Raw genomic sequence first — 18,736 nt, forward strand, 5'->3', positions numbered from 1 at the left:
TTATCTGTTATGGTCGATGTAAACTTTAGCAAAGAATTACAATCAGATTGTGAGTCTGATTTAAGGGGAAAAGTGAAAAATCAAGAAAAGTTTAAAATAAAATATTATCTCAAAATCTCCTTAAAAATCCAGATGTTGTTGTGAATGCTACACCTCTTCTTCTCTTTCATTCAGTCAGAGGATGATCTTTGTATTAAGGTGGAACTTCAGTAAAAATGATTATGTTCACAAACAGATGTTACTAAGCTGCCCACTTATGTAAAAACATAATATTTACATAATTCTTATCCCATGAAAATCACATCTGGAACAACAAATATAAAAATAAGAGACTTTTTATCAAACCAACTGATCAGGAACATCGTTCTCAGATCCTCGACCACGTCTCCGTCCTCTGTCTCCTTTTGGATCAATAACTCTGAACATTAACTGGAAACAGTCACAGTTTTTACCCTGAACGTTCAGAGGTGACTCTAAATGATCCACAGCTGTGAAGATGTTCTTAAATATAAACTGCAGCTGACTTTGCTCGTTCTGAAACAGTGACACTTCTCTGCTGGACTGATGTGATGAACTTTGTTCGAAAAACAGGTTTTATTGTCTCTTTGTACCATCTTTACCGAGATCGATGGTGATTTATTTTTCATTTATGGTAAATGTCACATCCACAGCTGACAGTTTCACCACCTAAAACCAAAGTTTAACACATTTTAATCTTGTTTTAGTCGTTTTATAAATAACTTGAAGCTCAGTCTCTGAGAACAAAAACAGAGTATTTGTCATTCTTTAAACCTTCGAGCATTGCATGTGTTGTTCATGCTGTCTGCACCATGTGACTTCATCTGTCATGTTTATATTTCTCTATAAACTGTTTGTGTTCAATAAAGGTTAAAAACACTGAGGCTCTGACAGTAAAAGTCCTGAAAGTGTTCTTAAAGCTGTTAAATGGAGCCGCAAACACTTGGAACCAGAACTGTCAATGGAAAATTGTACTTAGTAGTCAGTATAAGCTTTTAATGATATAAGTCTGCATATGATAGAATACTGTTGACCTTTTGATGACTTAGACTGTTGTCCACTACAAGACTGTGTTATAAATTCTTTCTTACAGCTGAACAAGCTGTTATTATTTCACTCCTGCCAGGAAGAGGAGAGCTGGACACTCTTATCTGACGCTCCCTAACAAGAAGAGGGGCCACATCCTCCTGTATCCCACAACACACACACCTCAACCACTCTTATCTTCACTCCCTAACATTCCTCTGCCTATGAATAGGCGTATTCACTGTTGTGTGGGCACCAGTGACTATAAATGCACGAATAAAGAAGTACACTGTGTGATTCTCACTTGAGACTTCACCCATGTACATGTGTTTAAGTATTTTGTCTCACTGTGTTTCTGTTTACAATTGGCAGATTTCTGTTTGGGATTTTTCCCTTAACATTTCTTGGTCCTCCGAGCCGGATGGGACGGCCTATTTAAAGTAGCTCCCACAAGAGGCGCCCCACCAGATCCCGTCGGTGGGAGAAGCCCACGTTGAAGTCTGCCGGCAGCTCACGCACTAGGTGTGTGATAAAGTCCAGGAACGTGAATTCGGGTCTTGGCCAACGTTTTACAAGCGGTCCGCACCGTCGGGGGCTGATCGGGTGCATCTGAAGAAACCACCACTTAAGGTAAGACAGATAACTTTGAGACAAAGAGGTTTGCGTGAAATCGAAAACGAAACCTAAACGAAAAAGTAGCTTGTCCGGATTAAGAGCTCCCCGAAAGGGTTATTAAAGTAGCTTGTCCGGATTGAGAGCTCCCCGAAAGGGTTAAAGTAAATAAATATTGAGCTTGTCCAGAGGGATTGAGAGCTCCCCGAAAGGGTTAAGGAACGCGCGTAATTGTCTGTCTTTATTGTTCATTTTGTTGGTGGAATAAGTTGATTTTCACGGCACAATAAGGAGGCTGAACTATTCCACTAATTTGTTTACTGTTGGTCGCTGAAGTACTGGTGAACTGAGAGGAAGGTCGTGTTTTATCACATAAAGTCGACACCGCTTTTGAGAATAGCTCAAAAGTAGAAGGGCGTGTCAGCCACCTCTCTCTGTTCTCGTGCCAGTGAAAGCGCCGCAGGTGTGTGTGTGTATTACTAAAATAAGTAGAAATACACATACAAAACAAATAAGAAAATGGGAAATAAAACAACAAAACTCACTGCTGACGAGCAGTGGCTAGAGAAAAAAATGTCCAGGCGCCGGACAAATTAGTGCATGTAGATGGAGAAATCCTAAGAAAACAAAGTGCCCGACATGGGAGGGGAAATGTAGCCCCTCCGCATTAACACAACTAGAAGAGGCCTTAAAAACAGAAAGAAATTCTGAAAAAGACCCAAAGAAGAAATTAAAACGTGAAGAAGAATATAAACTTTTCCAAGCATGGGAAACTGAAGCTGAAAGGAGAACTGAAAACAAGAAAAAGAAAGAGGAAAATAAAAATCTATTTAAACGCACTTTCATTAAAGGATTACTACCACCCATTAGATCTCATGTAGAAAAGAATTGGGTAACGCAAGATACGGGCACAGCAGATGAGGCATTTCAATATGCTAACCATGCACAGACAGTGGTGAAACGGAAAGAGAAGGTCTCAGTTTTTGCCCTCGATGCTGACACTGTTCTCACAGCTTTTAGTGGAGGCTACAGGGGAGGTTTCAGAGGCCAAAAGAGAGGGAGAGGAATGCATAGGGGAAGAGCAAGAGGTAGAGACAGACCTAGATACACACCAAACAGTAATTATAGCACTACATGCTGGAAGTGTGGAAAAAAGGGACGTTTTGCATGCGATTGTAAGACACAGAGAACACCCGACACAGAATGATTAGCTGCAACCACTGTGGCTGCCAGACAGATGAAAGAGAGAGACAGAAAAAAAATAAATAAATAAATAAAATGAACAAAAGGCTAAACTGAATTAGAACTTAACTGTAATGTATTCAAGTTGGTGATAGCAAGGATAACAACCTGTAAACTGGTATTAACAATGAAACATAGTTAGGATGAAGACCATGCCCAGAATGAATAGAATGAAAGAAAATACATAACTCACACAAACACATATTAAATGAAACAGAGAGATGCATAAGGTATATTAAGGTCGTGTCATTGTTCAGCCAAGGAAAGTGTGTGAAAAGGAAAATGTCTCCAGCTTGGGAAGGGGTGAAACTGCAGATCACCCCCATCCCTCGATGGATGCAAAATAAAATATAAATAAAATATTGTAATATACTATTGCTGTTATATAAAAAGATAATAACATTAATAATGAAATAATATTAATATGAAGAGACACCTCAGTCAGTTGTGATGTGAGGTGGATAATTGTTAGAAGTAATCTGCATCAAGCTTAAGGTTTGCTCAAATTCAGTACAATGACATGTGAGATGAAGAAAACAAAGAAAATATCTAAACTAATTAAGTGCATAGAGGCACTTGACCTGCTTGAAAACCTGTCATCTTAGATGAGACATTGCTGAAATATAGAGCACACCTATACTAACACCTAAAAACCCTGTATACAACAGCTAAAGCTACACAATTGAGAAGCTGAATTAAATACATGGTCACTGCTAAGCTGATGAGCAGGTTACACATTTTTTAGAGCAGGAGCTGCATAAGAACACATCAGAGGGAGGGAAACAGCTATTAAAGCTCAAACATGAAGCTGTCTGTGGGCTCAGTTTTTTTCCTCACGCTTCTGATTTGTCTTTGGCAGTAGCCTTTTTGCATCCTGACTCGTGTGTAAAGCGTTCAAGCCATCGGTAACTTGTTTTTTGTTTTGTTTTGTTTTCTGTTTTGTTGGGTTGAAAAATGAATAAATTTGTGATCATACTTGTGGATCACAGTGACACATAATGATTAGGCATATGATTTACTAATGCAGATGTAATAACTTTATTCTAAAATTCAAGGAGAACAAACAAGAACAACATCTTCAGTTGTGTCTTGTTGTTGTTCTCTGTGTAGTGTGCTGAGTTTTGTTTTTGTTTCTTTTGTTTTTTTTGAAATGTTGCTTGAGTGATGAGTACTGTAACTTCTGAAGTGGCTCTCACCATGTGTCCTTGATGATGATAAGTCCAGAGCCAGCTGAGAGCTGGGTTGTCTGTTTTGTTTTAGGTGACAAGCCAGAAAAGTTAAAACTTAGTTTCTTGTTTTGAAAAAGAAAAAAGGGAAAAAAGGGAGGTTTTGTGTTTCTCAGCAAAGAACAACTACAATTTCATTTTATGTTTTTGAGAAAGGAGAATTTAAAATAATAGTAATAATAATAATAAAACAAAGAGTGATGTTTTGTTTAAGTGTTGAAGACAGCTAATACTGCAAAATACCATTTAGTGCATGATCTGCGAGCAATAAATGAAATCATCTTATTTATCTTTAAATAAACTCCAATTATGGAGACCTGAAGTCACATGCTTAGGGCACACCCTCAGGTGAAGGCAGAAAGCTACTAAACAAAGAAAAGAAGCTATACAAAATGCGCCACAGCCACAAACTAAGTATTCACATTCTTTCTAACTCTTAGTGAGCCTGAGTTATGACCTTGGCTCCCTGTTTTTCTGCTTCCACCAAAGGTGGGGGTGACGCTCCCGTGGCATGTGCTCTGTTCTCTTTACTATCACAAAGAAAAAAAAGAGAGAGAGGCCCCTACTCTCTGAATACAATATTCTTTTCATAACTCAGCAGTATGAAATGTCATGAAACAGTGTAACTCACTCACAATAAATCAGCAGTATAGGATAATACAAACCTATCTAATAAATCTAATGATTTTCACATTCTTTTAACTCAGAAGTATGATGTGGCCTACAGCAGTATCATGATTCACTCATTTTGATTACAGGTATAATGTAATATATAACGGCATAATAATCTCACAACTGCTACAAGCACATTTGCCTTTCTTAACACACGCGAGAGAAAGGCAACTGTTGAGAAAATGCTCTTTTGGGTGAGACAGGCCCAGAGGCCTTGCATGCAAGCTACTAATACACATACATGCAATGAAGAACAGCTTACACTACAGCACACACTATACATGCGCCTATATCCCTCATTAGTGTTAAAACAGGGAAAACTTAATAGTTTTGTTATCAAATGCTGAAGTTTATCCACTACTAACAAATAAACTCTCTGGGTTGCAGGACAACAACTTCAAAAAGAACGACACTGGTATGACCAACCAGCGATGAAACAACAAATTTAGTGGTTAAGAGTCAAATTGTGAGATGTTTTCTGCTGATTGAATCATACAAGTGATTACTGAAGGAAGGAAAATTCCTTTTTTGTGCTTTTAAACCTGATCTTACGAATTTTACCATGTACCTGTGTTGTCCTGTCAGCTTGGTGGGTTATGAGTTGATTATATGGTGAGAAAAACACAAAAAAAAAGGGGGGAGAGAAGGCTGACACAGGGCCTGGCCCGGTGTTTCTCCCCTCTCTGAATAACACAGCCAATACAACATCATTTTCCTGTTTGTCTGTTTTTGTTTTGTTTTTGTTTTTTCTCTTTATGTTTAATTACAGGCTGCTTTGCCAGCCCGGAAAGCCGAGGCTGACCTGGACTCCTGCTCTCCCCTCTACCATCTCTGACCCTGACCCTGACCAAATACTGCAGCAGCTGGACCCATAACAACAATCTGAAAATGTCAACAGTGCTGTAGGAAAAGGATCTCATGCAGCAGAGATGGAGAGCGTTAAATCCAAGGCCCGTTTCACTACACGGGGGAGATTTCCAGACAGCTTCAGCTGACAGAGCTGTGACGAGACGCCCATTAAGCCCGAATGAAAAGTAAGGCCGAGCAAAAGAATGCTGACCTTGGTAACTCTGCATTAACACTGTACAGGACAGTGATGGACCAACACGGATGATCGGGCAGCAGAAGAAAGGGCGTGCCAGAGACAGGAGGAGCAACTGAGGTCAAAAGGCACCTCAGAATGGACAAAACACAGAAGAAGAAAGGACTGCCCCAATTGGGGCCAAAACCAGGACAGACTGAACTATGAGCAGCAGCAGCAGCAATGGTTGCAACCGGACTGAAAAGGAGGAGGGCAGGACCCCAGGGCACGCTTCAGGCCGTGGTTTACCCAAAACACCAGAACAGGAAAGTGATAAACACGCCAACATACACACACACATCAGACAATGTACACTCATCAAACATGACTGATGCCCTGAACGCCTTGAGACAGATCCAGCAGGCCCAAACTCAGGACTATGTAAGTAATACAAGTGACTGGTTTTCTTGGCTTTACACTGGCTCCTGGCTACAGCTGCTAAAAAGACTACTACTGCCTTTTCACTGTGCAATACTTTTTGTTAAAAACCAACGGTGCAATAGACTTCAATACTTGAAATACTTGCAATTCCTTTGTATTCTTATTCTTATTTATTCTATTTATTCCTTTTTGTATTTTTACTTTTATTTTGTGTTTTTGTCACATGTATCCTGCCATGTCTAAAACTCATGATTAACCGTATAATTGTTTCCACTGTTGCTGCATACATAGCCGTGACAAATGATGATGATGACCCCGACCTGTTGGAACATGAAGACTTTGTGTGATTAATGATGGTGTGACAGAAACTGTACAACAAGATGTTACATACTGATATCTCACTTGAAAGTTATACTGACAACAGGAGGGAATGTCAATGGAAAGTTGTACTTAGTAGTCAGTATAAGCTTTTAATGATATAAGTTTGCATATGATAGAATCCTGTATGTTGACCTTTTGATGACTTAGACTGTTGTCCACTACAAGACTGTTTTATAAATTCTTTCTCACAGCGATAATAGCTGAACAAGCAGGAAGAGGAGAGCTGGATACTTTTATCTGCGCTCCCTAACAAGAAGAGAGGCCGCGTCCTTCTGAATCTCACAACACACACACATACACCTCAACCACTCTTATCTTCACTCCCTACGCACTAACATTCCGGAACGGAATGTTCCAGTAAGATAGCCACATACTGTTGTATAGTCATTTTTCTGAGAAGAGCGAAAATACGCCGCCCTGTTGTGTGGGCACCAGTGACTATAAATGCACGAATAAAGAGGTACACTGTGTGACTGTCACTTGAGACTTCACCCATGTACATGTGATTAAGTATTTTGTCTCACTGTGTTTCTGTTTATATTTGCAGTTTGCCATTTGGGATTTTCCCTTAACATTGCTTAAAGACGTTTCACCTCTCATCTCTCTTCTTCAGCTCTACGGTCACTTTGTGGAGAGTCCCAGATTTAAGCCCTATGGGAGTGTCCCCCAAAAGGGACATGGACCCCCTATTCATCCTCTACTTAATCACACGAGTCAAGGTGTAAAAACGGGTATAGGTCGCAATCAGCCAAGTTTCGGGTGAACTCACTGTGAACCTAGCCCCACCCTATCATGTGATTTCCTGAGGTCAAAAGGCCCAGGATGTGAGTGGGCGTTAAGGCGTCTGGAAAGGGATCCTGTAATTTGGTCTCCATCCTCGGGATCAGACATTTGTGGACACACAGATGTGGGTGAGGAGGTGGAGGGCCCCTCATCATGGGAAGTAGCAGAGGGTGCTCCAAAATATTTCAGAAGTGCTCCTGAAGAGAAACCCAGTATGAAACTCTGAAACATGCAATTAATTAAACATGCAAATAATTAAAACAAACATATCATTTTGCACCGTTTATCAAATACTCAGAATTATATGTATAAAAAGCATTTAATGAATATGACAACGTCATTGTTTGGAAGTCATGCATTACTTTGTAATTAGAGTAAGATAACTTTCCGAGGTAATACAGCCTAATAGTGTAAGAAACAGCCATTATAATTCATCATACACTGAGAATAGGAGACAAATCAACAACACACCTCTCCTAATGTAATAAATACAATAATGGCTAATTATCATTATATTATATAATATTACTTCAGTGTCTACTGTCTGTCTACTGTTTACTATCAAAGCCAAGTGGCTAACAAACATAACATTAGTAAACATAACATAAGCTTAAACATAAACATAAGTTTGTCACTATCCCTACTAATGAATGTGATCTTGTTTCAGGATACACATCATACATAATACCTGCCATTATCCAATCACACCTCTGCTTCCCTTTATATTTTGCTTGTTTCTCCTCCTCTTCTTCTGTCTTTTTTCTAAACCAAGCACCTGATGGCTTTGACCTCTTCTTGTGCATCTTCCGGTATTCATTTTGCTCTCCAATATCAACACCCAACCCCAACTCGAGAATCAGCACCAATTAACAGACCTCCGCCTTACTGCAGACTCGGTTTGTATTAGGTTTTTTCTGCAATTTCGTAAAGTCTAGAAAAAAATTGATTGTGACATAATGGGCTTGGATTGACAATATTATGAATGAAATGTGCTTTATTTGGAAGCAACCCCCCCCCCCCCTTCGCCGTTTCTACAGGGTATGTGTGAGCAGCACGCAGGCGCAATGAAGGCCCTCGCGCACACGTATATGTGGGTTTTTTAAGTCTGTATCATGATGTCTGCTGCTTCTGTGTTTGTTGTAGATGCCACTCCAACCAGAGAAACCGCCCAAACCCCACCCTCATTCCCCCGCCGCCGCCCCGCCCGTATCGTCACTCTGCGGCAAGTAGCAGGCGCACCTCGCAAACGGAGGGCGCCCTTACTGGCCACAAATGGACAACAGAAGCCCAATCGGTTCCCATGCAGTCCCCAAAATGCGCTCGCACGATGTCGGGGCAGTTTTTTTTTTTTTTAAACTGCGTGTATCCGATTGAAGAGGCTCAAACTGCGGGTTAAACAGAGAGGTTCTTACCGCTGACGAGGAGCAGCAGCAGCAGCATCTTCATCCTCCTTTAGTCCCGTGAAATCCCCACGGAGCCGCTCCCACACACTGCTCCTCCTCCAGCTGTGACTCTGACCGCAGGTTAGTTTCGGTTTCACCGGAAGTGTCGGTGAGTCAGACGGTCAGTGTTCTGTGTCAGCTGTTAACGTTTGTGGAGCTCACAGAAACATGAAGCTTCAGCTGCTCTGGCCTCCTCTCTGCTTCTGTTATCTACGCTCACCTGCCACTTTATTAGGCACACCTGTTCAACCTGTTGGTGCTGTGTCAGTGTTACTGATGGGGCTGTTTGTTACTGGGTCACATGGTCACTGAATCTGGCACCACACAATAATATATTCCAAATACATTTACATTAGGATTGAACCACACGATCTGCCTCACATCTCCACTGAGTCTCCTGATATTATTGATCTAATTATCAGTAATTAGGCTGGCATTGATCTGTACATTCATCTGAAGTCAAATTAAAAATCATCCACAAACTTATTAAGAAATCTAAGAGATGAAGTTTTCAGTTCTTCAGTGCTGTTTTATTTCATGTTCATTATTGTTCTCATACACATGGACCACAGTAATAACACTCACGAACATCCAGATTCTGCAGCATCTGTGGGAGCCTGCAGAGATCTCACACTGTGAGTGAGGACACCCAGCCAGCATGGAGCTCATTTCAGAGAAGATACTTGTTAACACAAGTTGTAAAGTTTGTGTGCGGTCTTCTGACTGTTTGGTTGAAAAACAAAAATTAAAGCTTGTCTGTTAGAACATGTGCTGCAGCAACAAACAGCAGCTAAAGACTGAGAATCCAGCTGTGAAGAACAATACACCACATGGACCCTTTAATCAAACCCTCACCCACTTTAATCTGCCTTTTATTAAAGCCTTGGTGTTTCACTGGTTTGCAATAAAAGGTAGAAACACTGCTGGTAACTTTAAAGTCCTGCTTTTTTTGTCATAGTTCCTGTTCTTTGTTACTATTTATTAACCACAATAATCCAAAGGGCAGACAGTTTAACATCTTCAAGTTCACATTCACAGGAAATAAACAGAGACAGATGCATGAGGGGTTTATTTTCATGTTTTTTAGTTTAAAAAAATACATTTTGGGCTTCATTATAATTATTCTTGATATTTTTCCTAAAGATGTGTGTTTAAATTTTGTAAGACAGCCAGGCCTTCAAACAAAACACTTAAAACTCAGCTGGTTCCTAAAACCCTGATACACAGCACATCACCTCTGTGCCTGTGTGCTTTACTGCAGCATGTATCAGTAATAACAGACAGATAACTGGATCCTGATGATGCATGGGGATGGCTCCATCAACCCCATGAAGACATACTCATAGTTGGAGAACTGAGAAACCTGACTTCAGGGTAAAAACCCAGTTTTCTTCAGACTACAAGCCCAGAAAGAACACAAACTCACTCTATGTACAAAATGCTTTAAGTGTTGATACTATCTTGGCAACATTTAGTTATTTTCTCTGGACCGCAGTGTGTCCAGAATGAGCTTAAAGATCTATAAAGCTGAATAGGTATAATAGATAAACAACTATTCTAGTCACAGATCAAGGCATCATCATTTCATTGGAAACTAAATTTTATTGAGTTGTTACAAGTGTGAATTTAAAGCAGGCAGGTTGCTCTGTTCTTTGATTTGGTACAATAGAGCCCAGATTACTGAGGGAAAAGCTTGAGAGATGTGGTATTAAATGGCATTACATCAGTATGTACAGAGCTGGTCCCTAATTTGTTTGTGTTGTGCACAAATGATGCACAATGTGTCTAAATGGTTAACACCTTATTTGCTAATGGCACTGCTTTAAATTGCTGTAGTGAAAGTCTGGGATGACTTTTGAATGCAGTGGTAAAAAACTGAAAGTTTTAAAGAAATGGTTTGACATGAATAACGTGAACATCACAAACACATCTGCACTTCGTTTGTGTGAGAAACTGCAGAAAAAACGAAAAACAATCCTATAATGCAAATTTGCAGAGAAAACAGCATGTGCATAAAAATAAACTATTTAAAGCAGTGCAATTTGAGTTCTAAGCATCCTAGAAACTATTCAGAAAAGCATAGAGTCAAACATGACCTTTAAAAACACCAGTAAAGGCTTATAAGGCCTACAAGTAAAAAACTAAATTTTCCGCGAAAATGACGTCACTTCCGGTTTCGGGGAGGTATTGGCGAACATGCGATAGTTCACCTGCAAATCTAAAAGTTTGCAGATTCCCATATGGAAAAGAAATAGAAAATACATATAAAAGACTTGCATAAGATGTGGCCTACTTCATATAGTGAATCATATAAGGCTTATATGATTTACTCATGAAAGTGGCCACTTTCTCATTACTTTCATATATCGTTTTAGTAAGTATCCAAAACATACAAGTTTCATTTATATAGTTTTTCATGGGATCTTATATCTGTTTTCACTTTTGTATGCTTTTCAAACAAGTTTCACACAAGACAGATACAAACTTTATCAGATTTATATATATCTTTTCCATATGGGTTATATCTATCAAGAACCAGTGGTATGTGTGAGATTTGGACCCAAAAGTACACTCAATACATGTTGAACTATTTACAAGATTTATTTACAAAATGTGAACTCAAAAACTAGAATATGACAGGAGCAGGAGGGCAGGCAGGTGAGCAGCGTGAGTATGGATGGTTTGTGCACCGACTATAGTATTGGAAGTGAACAGAACCAGTGCTGGAGAGAAAGCATGGCAGGAGGAGAATCTAATGGAGCTGCAGACAGAGAAGCAACATTAGACACAGAACTGACGAGCATGAAGCTGAACACGAGGAGGCCAAGTTACCACTGATGGTAGCAGGACAAGCTGGCGAACACTGGCATGCGGCGCTGGTTTAAAAAGCCTCCTGCTGATTGCCCTGGGACGAGGAGCAGGTGAGATGCTAAAAACTAAACCCTAGAAGATGGAAGATGGAACTCTTCTCACAGACAGGAAAAACTCCAGACACTTCCATGGCACATGACAATATCTGTGTGAGCAGGATGGAAGCAGTCAGTTTCCATATGTGTGACCCCTAAACTGTGCAAACCTGAGATGCTGTTTTAAGCAGTTATTTAAAGACATTATGTTTGCAACAAGGGCTTGTACTACATATGAAATTAAAAGGGCATAAACTGGGTTGAGTTCAACAAAATTCAGCTGAATGAAATAAATGATAAACATAACTATAACACAGCTGCATGAAACAGACTTACAAGGCAAAGAAAATCATACAAATGTTTTTATCTATGTGGAAAGGTCAGACTAAAACTTTATGTGGCCCGTGTTCTTCTTATTAATGATATAACCTACTTCTTCCTAAAAGGAAACTTATCATTATCTAAAATTCAATGCATTTTATGTGCCTCTTGTTTAGCCTACAACATTATAGCCTGAGGGATGATGAAGCTCCGACTGAGACAGTCACTCAAATCATGTGGAGAAATAGTCCTGACAATGTCAGTAACTAGGATGGCAGGGAGTTAGATGACTGGAGAGTGAGATCAAGTAAAAAGAAACACAAAAATGTGATCAGCTCAAAATTAAAATGCACGACTGTCTTAGATATATTAATGTCTCAGTGAAGAGCTGTTTCTTAGCTACAACGTTGTGATTAAGTGTTAAACTAGGCATGATAAAATTATACACAGACATAGAAAATGTTTTCTGTGTGAGCAAAGAAAGTTGTTCTAGGAAGCCAACATATTTTCTTTGTTGACAGTCACATCTCTGTAACAGTGCTTTTGTGGTTTTTGTGTACATGTCATATCTGTGCACAAAGTAGAGATGTGAAGTGAAAGGGAATGTGGCTGCTACGCTGTTGCTGTATTTGTACTGATGTCACTGATGATAAGGGCAGTACTGTAAGGAGTGTGGTATAATAGGGCCGACATAGAAATCAGGGTTCATTTATCCTTTTGTTGTTGTGGCTCTTTTTGTCGTTCCCTTTTTGGTTGATCCTCAGCTGCATTTACCGTTTGCTTTTGTATAACCTTTTGCTTGACTGTAATGGAACTTAAGTAGGTCCCTCTGACCCGCTGGCAGAGCAAACCTCCTTTCTTTCATCTCTCCTCCTCTAGATACTAATGTTCAACAGGAGGCAAAAAGGTAAATCTGGTGTTTAGAGGCAAGTAGTGAGGTATTCATCCCATTCAGCCAGAGGCTTCATCACCTGTATGTGTCAGCTGTCTCTAACCATTGATCCTCTAAGGTGGACAGTGAGTCGAGTCTTTGAGTTATCCAACTATGGTTTTAGCTACCATAACTGGATAGTGCAAGTCTCTAATTCACACCTGTATTGATGTGATCATTAGATTTTGAGATCCACTAAAATCATCCAACAATGGAGATGAATAAAAAGTTCTTTTTGATTCAGTGTTTGATATCATTTTATTTGTTTAGCCTTTGTTTAGACATCAGTCTTTTGGTGGGTTTTTATTTTTGTTTGTTTGTTTGTTCATTTTGTTTTGTTTTTTACCAAACTGGGAGCATCTAATGATGTGCCAAATAAAGTGGCAAAAATATCTTCATTATTTTATGTGTTATTTGGATAATGATGTCAATTTAGTTCATAATTGTCACAGATGAAGGTCAGATCCAATTTTATGACCAATTAAAATTTTCACACACTTTTTTCTGCTGCTGTACTAAATTGCGCACAGAGGTGAAGCTCGTGTGACATTTATTGTGGGAGTATGGAAATTTTGCATACATATCACACACTTTCTAATAATGTTTCCCTAACTATTAACCAACTTCAGAAACTTTCATTCATTATCTAGTGTTGCAGACGATCAACTGTGCCTGAACCACTGCAGGTTAAGCAACTGACCACTCAGTAGTCAGGTGAAGAAATATGGTAAACTGGAATATAAAAACAGCGGACCTGTACAGCTCGAGGAAACTCACTATCCAGATTTTCCAAGTTTTTGCTGCTGCAAACAACCTTTTCTGTTTCTTTCTTTCTCTTTCTCTGAGGATATAGTACAGAACTCCTAATGATATCTTCTTCCATGATGATTTATCCTCAAAAAATGGTTTTCAGTCTCCCTAACTGAAACTGGACAACATGTGAAGCCTGAATGCAAAGACAGCTCACAAGATCTCGTCTCTGTAGACAGACTTACACGTGCCATGCTGACCTGTCATGTGGCTCATTTCTCTTTGTTGTTTCAGGTGATGTTGGCAAAAGATGTAGTTAACAAATCATCTTTTTTGATAGATACATTGGGTAAAAATATAAGGATTATTCTTATTTAATCATTTAAATCTTATTTAAGTACAAATAATTCTGATATACTTTGCACTGAGTTTATAGCTCATATCTGTTTTGCCTCTGGTGTCTCTTTGAGGTGTAACATTCACTTGTAAATAAACGGGAGTTCTCACAATTGCAGTTCACACCTTTGTGACTTTTTCTGCAGCACATACATTGCTAGGGTGTGATGTTCACACCATAAATAAACCTTCATCCACAGTGTGATGTGTGGACAGCACGCCTTTGCTCAGAGTCATATTATGAATTTGTTCACATGCAGGGTTTATGTCGTGTGAGCAATGGCCTCATGTTGATTTACTTATAGAAACATAATAAATAAATGTCATAAATAAAAGAAATACTTTACCATTTCCTAGATGGCAGCAGTATGATCCCGAGTGAGTGGGGTTAGCAGCAATACGACTGGCCTTCCTTTGCAGTCTGCTAGCGTATACTGTCTGTTAACTGTCCCCCGACAATCTGCTGGGCAGCTTTCAGCTCCCGGGCCAAGTCTTTTTTGTCCTGGACTGTGCAGCTACATACCACACAGTCATGCTCTGTCGATCACGGCTCTGTAAAAGTTCTTGAGCAACTGGGGGAAGAGTCCAGCTCTCTTCAGTTTCCTGAGGAAGAAGAGTCTTTCTTTGGTCTTCCTCACCAGAAAGGCAGTGTTCAATAATCAAGTCAGATCCTACTGGACCTCCTGTAGTCTACTATGACCTCTTTGGTCTTGCTGGTGTTAAGCACCAGCAAGACCAAAGACCAAGACCACCAGTCCTCTCAAAGCACTTCATGGTGACTGGGGTCAGTGCAACTGGGCGGAAATCATTTCGACAGGTCACAGCTGATTTTTTGGGCACAGGCACAATGACGGAGGGACAGCGGGAAGTTGCAGGGACAGACTGAAAATGTCCAGAAAGACCCCTCCCAGCTGGTCAGCACATGTCCTCAGAGCCCTCCCCAACACCTTTCCTGGTCCTGCAGCTTTGTTAGTGTTAATTCTCTTCAGAGAAGACGTCACTTGGTGAAGTTGCAGGATCAGGGCCCCTAGCTAGCATCAGCAGGTCTTAAGATACTATCATAAACCCTAAAAAGAACACAGTCTCTGTACTGTTTTGCTGTTTAAAACCTGTCTTAAATTTTTCAAACACGTTGTTCTGACATAATGCTTCAAGAAGCTGAAGACAAAGAAACTTCTACAAGAGTTCTGCTATAACCTCTAGATTGTTCTACATTTGTTGGCCAGAATTTTTTAGAGGACAAAGAAGTGTTGATTTTGGAAAAACAAACCAAGGGGCAGTGAGATTCAGAACCTGACACAGAAACTTTGGATGTATGCTATCAACATGCCTTGAAGAATGCTTCAATTGCACCGGACTACTTAAAAGCTCATCTGCAGAGCCTGGCATAAATGAATATGAAACATTGTTTGGGTAAGAGACATCAACAAAGAATCAGGAGGTATTGTTTTGGATTAATTTTATCCTTAAAAAAGTTTAGACAGTTTAGAAATGTAAGAAATTCAAAATCTGACTAAAATTTGTGGGGTTAAAGGTCCACTTTATTAGAATTAATCCATGCATAGCTGGCCCTTGACATCTTCACTGAATCATTAAAAGTGAACATTAAACCTTTCATCTCTTTATACTCCATAATCATCTTCTTTTAAATGTCATCATCTCTGGATCTCTTTCACAGCATGTCTTTGTACTATCTTCCTCCTATCATCCCACAGGTCAAGGCAGATGGCCGCCCCTCCCTGAGCCTGTCTGTTTGTTTCCTGTCTTATTTTGATAGTCTATTGTCCTGTGTGGATTATGTTCAGTTTTGCTTCCCCTGTCTTGTTATGTCTGATTTGTTGCTCCTATGTTCCCACCTGTCCCTCAGCCTTGTTATCCTGTGTGTGTATTTAAGTCCTCGGTCTCCCTCTTGTTGTTGTGATCTCTCTCTCCAGCTGTGTGTTCTCCCAGTTAGTTTGGTTTGGAGTTCCTCACAGTTTAGATTTTGTATGTTGTAACTTAGCAATATTTTTGCAATTTAGTTTCGCTGTTTGGTTCCTCAGTCTTGCCCGATTCACACATATGGCAGAAACAGGAAATGTGTTTGCAAAGCTGTTGCTATCTGCACGAATTCTACTTAGTATAATACAAAAAGGGACGTCACAGAGAAACCAGGGTTTATTGTGCTTTTGTTCTCTTTGCTGTTTTTCTTGTGTCCTTTTTGGATTTTCGATAGTCTGCTGCACACAGGTGAGTAGGTAAGCAGGGCCTTGTCACCTGTCTTTTTTTTACTCATCCTGGCATCACCAAATGCCCACCTAAGCCATGATAGTGTTGATGTGTGTTAGAATTTGGGATCCATCAAAATCAGCATCTTGGTTTTGTGTCTTTTTGAGGGTTAGACAAACAATTAGACTTGGGGCCAGATTTACTAAACTGCTCAATCTATGTCTCACGTGTTGTCAAAGCTCATGCAGCTGAATTGTGTAGGTTCACCAGTAAAACGGGTGTTAGAGCACAGCTCATGCGATCACATTGAAAACAGTGTGTGCTGTTCATGGTCCTAAAATTGTTTGATCAGCATCTATCAGAAACTTCAAAGCAAATGAAAACATCAAAATGAAAAAGGAGCTGCGATGTCTTGTGCCTGACTTCCAGTCAAGTCTTGATCATTTTCAGGATAAGATCCGAAGTTGGTGCTGTCATCTCTTTATTTTTGTGCATACACTTCCTGTTTGTTTGTTTGTTTGTTTGTTTGTTTGTTTGTTTTTGTTTGTTTGTTTTAGGGGGTATTTGTTTGTTTTCCCCCTCTTTGTATATTTACCTTTGGCTGAATCATTGCTTTTATTGCTATGGTTAAAATATCATTGTTTTCATCCACAGCCATGTCATTTGTCTATGTCTTTGAAGATGATTTCTTTTGGAACAATTATTCCTATGATTACAACGAATCCAGTAAATCATTCTCTCCAGATCCAGATACCTTAAAATGTGAATATGAACCTTTGGAACCTACAGCAGTTGTGATCCTGTGCGTGATCTTCACAGTCATCTCTGCATTGGCCATATTCGGAAACCTGCTGGTAGGATGGGTGATCAGAACCAGCCAAGAAATTTTGGCTCCATCAGATGTGTACCTGTTCCACCTGACCATAGCAGATGGGCTGCTGGCTTTAACGCTTCAGTTCTGTGTTGCAGCACTAACTCGAGGATGGCTCTTAGGAGACTTCCTTTGCCAACTCCTCCACATCGTCATGGATGCGAACTTCTACACCAGCATCATCTTCCTCACCTGCATTAGCATCGATCGTTACCTTGTGATTGTGCACGCCAGGGAGACACTCACGAGTCACCAAAGGATGTGCAGCAGGATCCTCTGCACAGTGGTGTGGGTTCTCGGTTGTGCCCTTGCTCTGCCTACTCTTTCCATTCGCTTTGACATCAGCATCTCTACCGCATGGAGGCTCGCGATTCAGGGGTTCATTCGTGTTTTTGGCTTTTTGGTCCCTGCGATTGTCATGATCTCCTGCTACAGCATCACTGTTTCACAGTTGCTGCTCACTCACGGTTTCCAGAAGCACCGAGCCATGCGGGTGATCATAACCATCGTGGTTGCGTTTCTTCTCCTCTGGACACCATACCAGATAACCATGGTGATAGACATACTGCTGAGGGCTGATTTGGTACAGCATGACTGTGATACGAGGAGGTCGTTAAACACAGCCTTGGTTGCAACCCACTGCCTGGCTCTGCTGCACAGCTGCATCAACCCTTTCCTCTATGTCGCTGCAGAAGAAAAACTCAGGAAGAAGATGAAGCTGCTTTTTTAGGGAAAAGACAGACGGGAAAGTATGTGACGCTCAAAATTCAGGAGGTCAACATGTCAGTAGATTGATCTGAAGGTCATAGTGATAATAATGCTTTTTAAACTATGTTTCTTACTGCCATTGTTTGTACTGATAACAAATAGCAAATATTGGGAATGATTATATAAAGTCTAAATATTTCACACTTGACCTCTGACCTCACTTTTACATTTCACATCAGTCTTTCTTTCAAGTTGACCCCAAAATCTGTTATTTTTACCACACTTTAAATTTTAAAGTATGTGTAAAAAGAAGAAAGACAACGAAATGGACAGACACAAAATACAACGCTATCCCCTTAAAAGTAAATGTTGCCCAGGGAGTGAGCTGCCTTGGCTTAAGTTTGGGCTCCCTGAGTGCTTCTTGCTTATTACTGTCATCATCACTAGTTGTAGTTGTACAAACTATCCAGCAGATGGCAATGAAGACCAATACGTTGTATAGACAAATATGTGACATTAAAAAAATTGAGAAAAAACAAGATTTAAGTGTTTATCATGCAGAATTTTCAGAAACAAATAAGTCATTCGCACACTCACACGCAGTCAACTTCCCGATAAACTTTGTTACTAGCCACTGGCTATGTTGAACCTGACAGAGTCCCAAATGATCATTGTTTGAACTTAAAGACTTGACACATGACCTAAATGTGTTTTCAGGCAGAGGATGAACAGAGGGACTGCATAAAGGGTCACTGTATGATAAATCATCACACCAAGTCAA

General features: G+C 40.0%; 1 protein-coding gene across 1 annotated transcript; it reads left to right on the top strand.

The window, feature by feature from the left end:
- The first annotated feature begins 17,013 nt into the window (after positions 1-17,013).
- LOC116318987 (C-X-C chemokine receptor type 2-like) lies at positions 17,014-18,156 on the top strand. The gene has a single exon (XM_031738185.2). It carries the CDS (start codon positions 17,033-17,035, stop codon positions 17,975-17,977), a length of 945 nt encoding a protein of 314 aa, XP_031594045.2. The 5' UTR covers positions 17,014-17,032; the 3' UTR covers positions 17,978-18,156.
- Positions 18,157-18,736: the final 580 nt, after the last annotated feature.

The sequence above is a fragment of the Oreochromis aureus genome, linkage group 3 (assembly GCF_013358895.1).
Source record: "Oreochromis aureus strain Israel breed Guangdong linkage group 3, ZZ_aureus, whole genome shotgun sequence".
In the NCBI taxonomy this organism is placed as follows: Eukaryota; Metazoa; Chordata; class Actinopteri; order Cichliformes; family Cichlidae; genus Oreochromis; species Oreochromis aureus.

Bases quoted from the DNA above. Each gene is read 5' to 3' on its own strand.
- LOC116318987 (XM_031738185.2), top strand. From the start codon at position 17,033: ATGTCATTTGTCTATGTCTTTGAAGATGATTTCTTTTGGAACAATTAT.